General features: G+C 39.7%; 1 protein-coding gene across 1 annotated transcript; it reads left to right on the top strand.

The window, feature by feature from the left end:
* Positions 1-1,547: 1,547 nt before the first annotated feature.
* On the top strand, positions 1,548-4,526 carry LOC115245303. Its single transcript, XM_029823567.1, has 4 exons — positions 1,548-1,582; positions 3,335-3,610; positions 3,854-4,243; positions 4,348-4,526. Exons 1-4 carry the CDS (start codon positions 1,548-1,550, stop codon positions 4,355-4,357), a joined length of 711 nt encoding a protein of 236 aa, XP_029679427.1. The 3' UTR covers positions 4,358-4,526.
* Positions 4,527-8,368: the final 3,842 nt, after the last annotated feature.

Here is an 8,368-nt window from a genome sequence, read left to right as displayed (position 1 = left end):
CTTTGGGCGCGTTCCACTTAACGACCGCGACGCTCACGGTATCATTTCATCCTTGTTGTTCACCGAAAGTTAAACAAAGACAGATGATGCTCGCGAGCGTTGCGGTCGTTAAGTGGAACGTGCCCTACATGTAGCGTTTTACCGGTCATTCCGAGTTCAACTGATGTAAGACTGCGTGTTACACTCGACGAATTTGTGATTTGTGCTGCAAAAGATACCACATTTTATCCGTACCTGCAACAGGAAAGATATATGTAAATATAAAACTTCATTATAAATTATTCATTTCGTGGAAATCGCTGCATAAGTTATTGTCCATAAGACAACGAAGTATAGGGTTATGATTCCAGTATATAAGAAAGAACTTGTACTTGCAAAATTCTCACACATGTAATGTTGCATATATGCAGTCGAATAATAATTCCACATTAAAAGATATTGCTGCTTCATCAATTGCAGGATGTAGTTGTTTGAGTATATATATTTAAGAATAATATTGACATTAGACATTGCGTAAATGTATATAGAAGCATCTTGTTCTTCTTCCACTTCTTCACATAATTGTGCATTTTCTTTACTTTCTTAAAACCTTACTTTGTTAAAACCATCTTTTTGCAAACATTCAGCGTCTTGCTTTGTATATTAATAATTATGTATATTAATAAACGTACTTTAATGCGGTAACAGTGTCTTGCCAGTTCTGAAAAAACATGCTTTCTTCTTTAATATGTCCATAAATGTTAGAATTCTTCTAAATATACCACAATATAATGCTGTTGTGTAATGTTATATCAAGGGAATAAATTCACTTTAATCTTCAAATAAAAATTATTGAAAGTCTCTCAAAAGCCTCATTCGTAGCTGTTATTAGATAATTAGAACTCTCTTTCAACATAGATGAATGTACGTTAGATAAATCAGTTAGTATTCATGTCTGATCAATTTAATACAGAGTGTCGAATGTGCAAAATATTAAATCAATAGTTATAAGAATTTATATAATGTCGCAACTATGATACACACAAAATAGACGAAAAGTATGAGATGCATTCTTTTATCATACGATTGTAAGAGTTTCTAGCAAATTATTTATATATGTTACATATTATTAATGTGCATGTATGCATGTTGTAGAAATATAAACAACAGAGGTGTGTGTGCGCATTCTTAACCCGTAGTAACCACACCTCTATTCAGTATACGTACTAACCACACTAGTGCGATTTGGGATTTTGCATTTTTAAAGTTCCATAACTCGCGCATAAATAATCCAAAAATGTTTGATAATATAAGTTTCTTGGGGTAAAAATTCCCCAGGAATCCAATGGTAATGGTCTCGAATGCAAAAAATAATTTTGTAATAGTGAAAAAACGTCAAAATCAAAATCAAATTTTAAAAAAATCGGTTTTTTTTTCAAAAAATCGCCATTTTTTTCTATTTGACAGAAATAAATGCTTTTTTTAAATTAAACAAAATGTATTTTGGAAAAAAAGATATTTTATAAACATTATAGAATATTAAGGATTTTTTAGGGGTGTTTGAAGGTATGGTATATTTGAAAGGTGAAAAAATCAGTAAATGGTTTGTTTATAATAGACAAAAGTATTTATTTTTTCAAAAAATGACAAAAATACAAAATTATTCTTCATCTACGTTTTTATCCTTACTTTTAATCTAAATTTATGGCGCACTCAATGCAAAGCCCGCATCTATGATCGTCGCAAATGCGGCGCAAGCAATTATTACATTTCATACGCGTGTGGCTGAAGGTTTCATTGTCACAAAGTCCGCATTTCGCGCGATTTTCCACGCGTATGACTTTGTAGCCACTAACTGCAGGCTCATCAATTTTTAACATTTTACAAATTAATTTTTTCGTGGTCAAGCGTAAGGATGGGCGCTGCAAACGGCGCTGTAGCTGCGGCTCGATCAACGCGCATGCTAAATCTTTTATAAAGTAACTGCGGTTTAGTCTAACATTTTTTGCAATTAAATTAAACAGAACGCAGCAATTAATGGATGCTTGATTGAGCATGTTATAAAAAAATTTCAAACGCATCTTTGAGTGCGCCGCGCAACGGAAAAAGTATGGCACTTCTGATCAAACGCATCTGTGGCTCCTTTGTTTGCGTTATAATACATGATAATTTCGGGCTTTTTGGTTTTACTATCAATCGCTTTATTATGATGCATCGAAGACAGAAGTAAAACAATTTTATTTTTTTTAGGTACATACGAAACAAGCGTTAACTCGTTTGTAAATACGAAACGCGATGAATTGATTTCGCTCGCTATTTTCAATCTCGATGGAATCTCGCGCTTATTTTTTCTTATTGTACCGACGGCTCTCAACTGATATTTTTTTTTCAATAGCATAAATAGTGGCACTGATGTAAACCAATTGTCCATTGTTATTGTTCGCCAAGAATGTACCAGTGATCCGCATTCCACTAATTTGCGCACAAAATAAGTCGGCACAGAGTCATTGTCTTCGGGTGTTACTTTTCCTACATAGGGAATCGCGGAAATCATATAAAATGTTTTTGCGTCATTTAACATTAGAATTTTCAGACCGTACTTATCCGGTTTGTTTTTCATGTAAATGCGGAAAGGACACCTACCACGAAAACTAACTAACTGTTCATCAATCGTACAATTGCTTGACGGCTCGTAATTAGTAACACAATTTTTTATGAAAATTTCCCAAATCTCGCGAACAGGAGCTAGTTTATCGGTAAATCTTCTCTGTCTCCGCGTTTCCTTATCATCAAAACGTAACGTAGAAAGAAGAAAATTAAACCGCTGCTCTGAAAATACAGCCCGATAAATACCGCACCCGAATTCCTCTGACCACATATCTCTTGTATATAAAGTGTTTTGTTTTAGCACAGCAGTATAATATAAAATACCAATTAACGCATTAATTTCAATTTGATCCGTTGTCGACTGATAAGATTGAATAATTCGATTATCTCGCTTCAATCGCGTTATCTCACGCGTTATTTGCTCGTTAGTATGCGTCACAATTTTGAGCGGTGTCCAATCGTGCGGTGTCCAATCGTGCGGTCTCCAATAATGCGGTGTCCAATCGTACGGTGTCCAATCGTGCGGTGTCCAATCCTGCAGTGTGCGTGTCCAATCGTGCGGTGTCTAATCGTGCAGTGTCCAATCGTGCGGTGTCCAATCGTGCAGTGTCCAATAATGCGGTGTCCAATTGTGCTGTGTCCAATAATGCGGTGTCCAATCGTGCAGTGTCCAATCGTGCAGTGTGCGTGTCCAATTGTGCAGTGTCCAATCGTGCGGTGTCCAATAATTCTGTTTCCAATCGTGCAGTGTCCAATCGTGCCGTGTCCAATACTACGTGTCCAATCGAGCGGTGTCCAATCGTTCCGTGTCCAAACGGGATACGCCCGGGGACGGCAACCTCCTTGCTACTGCTAATGTTCTTAATAAATCGACGTCTTCAAGTGAGTCTAACCTCCCAAAAAGAAAGCGCACCGCGGACCAAACCGGTTCAAATTTGCATTCTGTTACAGAATCTGCCTCTGGCTCTAAAGCCAAAAAATCATCTAATATTACATCTCTTAACGATGCTCTGTTGGCAAATAGGTACGATGGCCACTGTCAGGGACCATTCGACGTCTTTGTACAACACATAGTTAATTCTAGCACATCGTTACATCCTCTAACAGTCGAATCCTCAGTGCGTCCACAAAACAGGACATTGTTGAAATAAAAAAAAGGCTTTTCAAAAATTTCTGTGCAAATGAACTCTCGTAAAGCAGCTAATGATCTCATTAAGAATCCGGCTCTTAAAGCCAAAAACCTAATTGCATTCATTCCATCTTTCAGAACATCTAGACAAGGTATCATCAGGAATATCCCTCTCGAATTCACGGAAGAGGAAATCAAAAAAGAAATCGTTTGCCCATATGACATAGTCAATGTCAGGAGACTTAACAGAAGATCTTCGACTTTATCTGACTCTGGGTTAGGATCAGTGAATTATATACCATCCAAAACGGTCTGTATCGCATTCAAGGGACAGGTTCTTCCTAAATACATTTTCTTCTGCATGGTAAGGTATGATGTCACTCCTTTTATCTCTAAAATTTCTATTTGCTCTTCATGCCTTCGCTATGGCCACACAAGCACACAATGCAAGGGACATCTTCGATGTTCTCATTGTGCTGAACGCTCTCACGAAGAGGGCTCTTCTTGTCCAAAAATAAACTCACCTCCCTCTTGCGCAAATTGTAATGGTCCTCACAACTCAAGAGACCTCTCCTGCCCAGAGCATCTCATTCAAAGGCAGATCAGAGAATTAGCCGCCACCAAAAATATTCCTCTCATTGATGCCAAAAGACACATCCGTAGCAATAACTCTGGTCTAAAGACTAACCCGCAATTTGACTTCTCTAACTTTCCTGTACTAAATGAACCTTCTTCTCCATACTCCCCATCCTTCTCCCCGAATATTGCAACCTCACCTTCCACTTCCTTCCCCTTCTCCTTTGCCGATACTGTTAAATACCCTCCTACTTCCTTATCCTCCTCCTTTCCCTCTCACCCTTCTTCACTCCCTCGCCACTCCTCTTCTCTCTTTTCCAAAAGACCTCCCCCTCTGAAACATCCTCCCACCTCTCCTTTTCGCTTTTCTAGCACTCTCAGATCTCCCAATTCAGATAATCGTTTCGTTTTTCCTCCTCTTAGCTCTTTTGTAGCTCCTAACGGTCGAATGCCGCAGGCTTATCCTAATGGTTCAGCCTCTTACTCTTCAACCTCTTCCAACTCGCCCCCTCAATCTCCTAATCCTTTGGACTCTAACCAAAACTTCCAATTCTCTCTCTCTTTACTTTTAAAACTTTTACTGAACCTGGTCGAGAAATTCTCTCCCTTTCTCAAAACCTTCGGTCTCTACGACGACATTTCCTCTCTCCTTCGATCTGCATTCAACGAAAACAATTCCTTAAATCAATTCTACAATGCACACGCTTCGAACATATAATCCTCCACGCTATATCTCTACACTTAAGATCCTACAGTGGAACTGTCACTCTTTTATGAATAAGATCGACCTTCTCCACTCCTCCATGCACGAATATGATTTGATAGCTCTCTCAGAAACTTGGCTCAACCCCTCCCAATACCTTTCGCTAAGAAACTTTAATGTCATTAGAAACGACACCATTATTCGTAACTCCGGCGGATTAGCCTTTGCCGTATCGAACTCAATTCCTTATAAGCTCTTAGATAATAACTTCTCTATTTCAGGCAATATAGATCCCAAAGCCATTATCATTCCTTTTAACAATAGCTCATTACTAATAGTTTCTATTTATAGATACCCGCGAGGCTTCCTTCCTGCCGGTGTCTGGGACGCGCTCTTTCAATTTTACGGTACCTTCACTTCTACTATCATCATAGGAGACTTTAACGCCCATCATACCAAATGGGGATGCGAACGTTCTGATCACAACGGGCTTAGCCTCTTGAGTTCTGCTCTTTCACACTCCTTCATGTATTTGAACGATGGTACCCCACTTTCGTTTCTCGCCCGAACCAAAGTCGTTCTGCTATTGACCTCACCTTCGCCTTCGCCTCCCTACTTCATTGCTGCTCATGGGAAGTCCTACCCGACTCCCTGACCAGCGATCACTTCCCCATCTCCGTCGCTATTAACCTGATGATCAAAAAACGTTCCTTCTTTTCTCATAAAATTAAACTAAAAAAGCAAGATAAAAAACAGTTTTTAGCTTCGCTTCATTCTTCTTTCCCTTCCTTTCAAGAAGCCTTCAACTCCTTCCCTCTCAACTCCGTTCAGAAATATGACCTCATCACTAATCATATCCCTGACCAACTTCCTAACCTAAATCCCAAATTCCCCCCTAGTTCCCAATCCGCCTCCGCATCCTCTTCTTCTTCCTTGCCTTCCTCTGCTTCCTCCTCCTTTTCTTCTTCCCTTTCTCCCAAACGCACGTCCCTTCCTGCTCTTTGGTGGAGCGATGACTGTGAGGAAGCAATAGCAGAAAAGAAAAAAGCTTTAGCGCTATACAAACGTAACCCCTCCTATCAAAATTTCATAGAACTCAAGAGGCAAAAAGCCGTCACTAAACGAACTTTAAAATCAGCTAAAAGAAAGGACTGGAAATAATTCTGTTTATTATTAACTAATGAAACGCCCATCTCCTACATTTGGAGTATGATCAAGCGTTTTAAGAAAAGGCATTTAGGTCTTCCTTCACCTCTACCTAAATCTAACTACGAAATGCCAGACAGTATTCGAGATCTGATCAATTCTTTATGTCCTCCTTCTGTTCTATACAAACTCTATTCATCTATCAATGATTTGTCTAATGTCTATTCGTGCTCGACCTTCGACGAGCCCTTCACCTCCTCTGAATTTGCCACAGTTATAAGTAATCTTAAAATCCGCTCATCCCCAGGCCTGGATAAGCTGGGATATGACCATATATCTTTACTTCGTGACTTCTACTTTCCTTTCCTCCTTGATATCTTTAACGAACTCTATACAAAAGGTACCTTCCCAAACGCATGGCATCACTCCTTAGTATTCCTCATTCCAAAAAATTCTCTTAACAAATATCGCCCCATATCCTTAATCTCTTGCTGTCTCAAACTTATGGAGAAACTCATTCTTTCTAGGCTGGACTGGTGGGTTGAGAAAAATCGTATCCTCCCTAAGAACCAATATGGCTTCAGGAAAGCCAAATTCTGCCAGGATAACATAGGGATCCTTACCACTGAAATCTACAATGGTTTTATTTCCCGCCACACCACCGCATGTGTCTTCCTCGACATTGCCGGCGCATTCGACAACGTCATCCCCAGCATCCTCATAAAGGATTTGGTCGAGTTGGGTCTTCCTCCTAAGATATGCTTCTTCATCTACAACCTCACAGAATCATACCTTTCCTATAAAGGAGTTCCCCAAGGTTCCATTTTAAGCTCTTTGCTCTTCAACATTTATGTAGCTAAATGTAGAAACTACGTATCCAAAGAATGTGACATCATTCAATTCGCTGATGACACCGTCGTCTTTATCAGATCTTCTAATCTATCTCGCTCTCTTCAACTTCTCGAATCCTCAGTAAATAGACTTGCTTCTTTTCTTAATTCTAGAGGTCTGGATATCTCTCTTTCCAAATCTGCGCTCGTGGTCTTTGCTAGGAATAGGAAGAGCCCTCTCTCTTATTCTATCAACCTCTGCGGATCGACAATTAAGTCATCATCTTTCTACAAATTTCTAGGTATTACCCTTGACTCTAAACTCAATGGCCGCATCCATACAGAAACTCTCGTCACCAAATGCTCTAAACTAACTAACGTCATCCGCTCTCTTCGCGGTATCTGGTGAGGTGCAAGCCCCTCTCTCCTATTCAACATTTACAAATCTCTTATACGAGGAAGCATGGAGTATGGTTGTTTTGCTTTCTCTATCAATAACAAGGGACTTATGGAGAAGCTTGAAAAAGTTCAACGTCGCGCTTTAAGATTCTGTGTCGGTCTTCGTCAATCCACTCCTTGCAATGTAGTCTTTTCTGAAACTTACATCAGCCCTCTGAAGACTAGGTTCACATTTCTTACCTCTAAATATATTCTTAAAGCCTTAGCCGACGCTTCGCATCTCGTAATAGATAGGCTTCACGATCTTCAAATCAGCCTAATTAGAAGCGACAGATACAATGTTCCTAATTGCTTTCTATTGTATAAAGTCTTTCTTGTATATAAAAAATTTAAATCTAAGATTGCCTGCTTTGAGGTCGTGGGTTGAGCGCCTATCGGGCGCGTCTCCGGGCGACGGATAGGAGGACGCCCAGGTTGCCTCCAGGTTTGACTACCCGAGTAGGCTCCTGGGTAGTAGTGGCTATAACCGGCCTCGCGGGCGTAAAACCCTGTCTGGGGCTGGGAAGGTTACTGTCGCGGACCGACTCCCCAAGCCCAGTGTTGTTCTCGGGGACGCTTTCTCGCGCATGCGCGTTAAACGTGGCCTTAAGATACGTGTCAAATTTATAAGAAAAAGGGTACTGTTAAGCCCTCTGCTCAGATAATGTTAAGAATAATCTAAAATGTTTTACAAATTAATGAATCACAAATAAATAATAAAAAATTAATAAAAGACGATTATAATTAGCTTAAAAAATTTCTGGCATTAAACATATTATTGTAAGTAATGTACGTACACAAATATGTACTACATACGCCGTCGCTGGATTTCTCTACCAATGCTCTGCGCATGCGCGAGAAAGCGTCCCCGAGAACAACACTGATCCACGGCAAAGACGTATTCTATACTAATGTCTCCAAAATCAACTCTGACTTGCACGTAGGCTTCGCATTCTACTC

This window comes from Formica exsecta, unplaced genomic scaffold (genome assembly GCF_003651465.1).
Source record: "Formica exsecta isolate Colony F162 unplaced genomic scaffold, ASM365146v1 scaffold935, whole genome shotgun sequence".
NCBI lineage: Eukaryota > Metazoa > Arthropoda > Insecta > Hymenoptera > Formicidae > Formica > Formica exsecta.
The sequence above is the reverse complement of the archived record's forward strand: the minus strand, read 5'-3'. Positions and strand labels throughout refer to the sequence as shown.

Excerpts from the sequence above, each read along its gene's own strand:
- LOC115245303 (XM_029823567.1), top strand. The coding sequence starts at position 1,548 with ATGGTATATTTGAAAGGTGAAAAAATCAGTAAATG. Across the intron at positions 1,583-3,334 it reads GGTGAAAAAATCAGTAAATG|TGTCCAATCGTGCCGTGTCC; the intron begins GTTTGTTTATAA and ends CCAATCGTGCAG. Across the intron at positions 3,611-3,853 it reads GATGCTCTGTTGGCAAATAG|AACATCTAGACAAGGTATCA; the intron begins GTACGATGGCCA and ends TCCATCTTTCAG.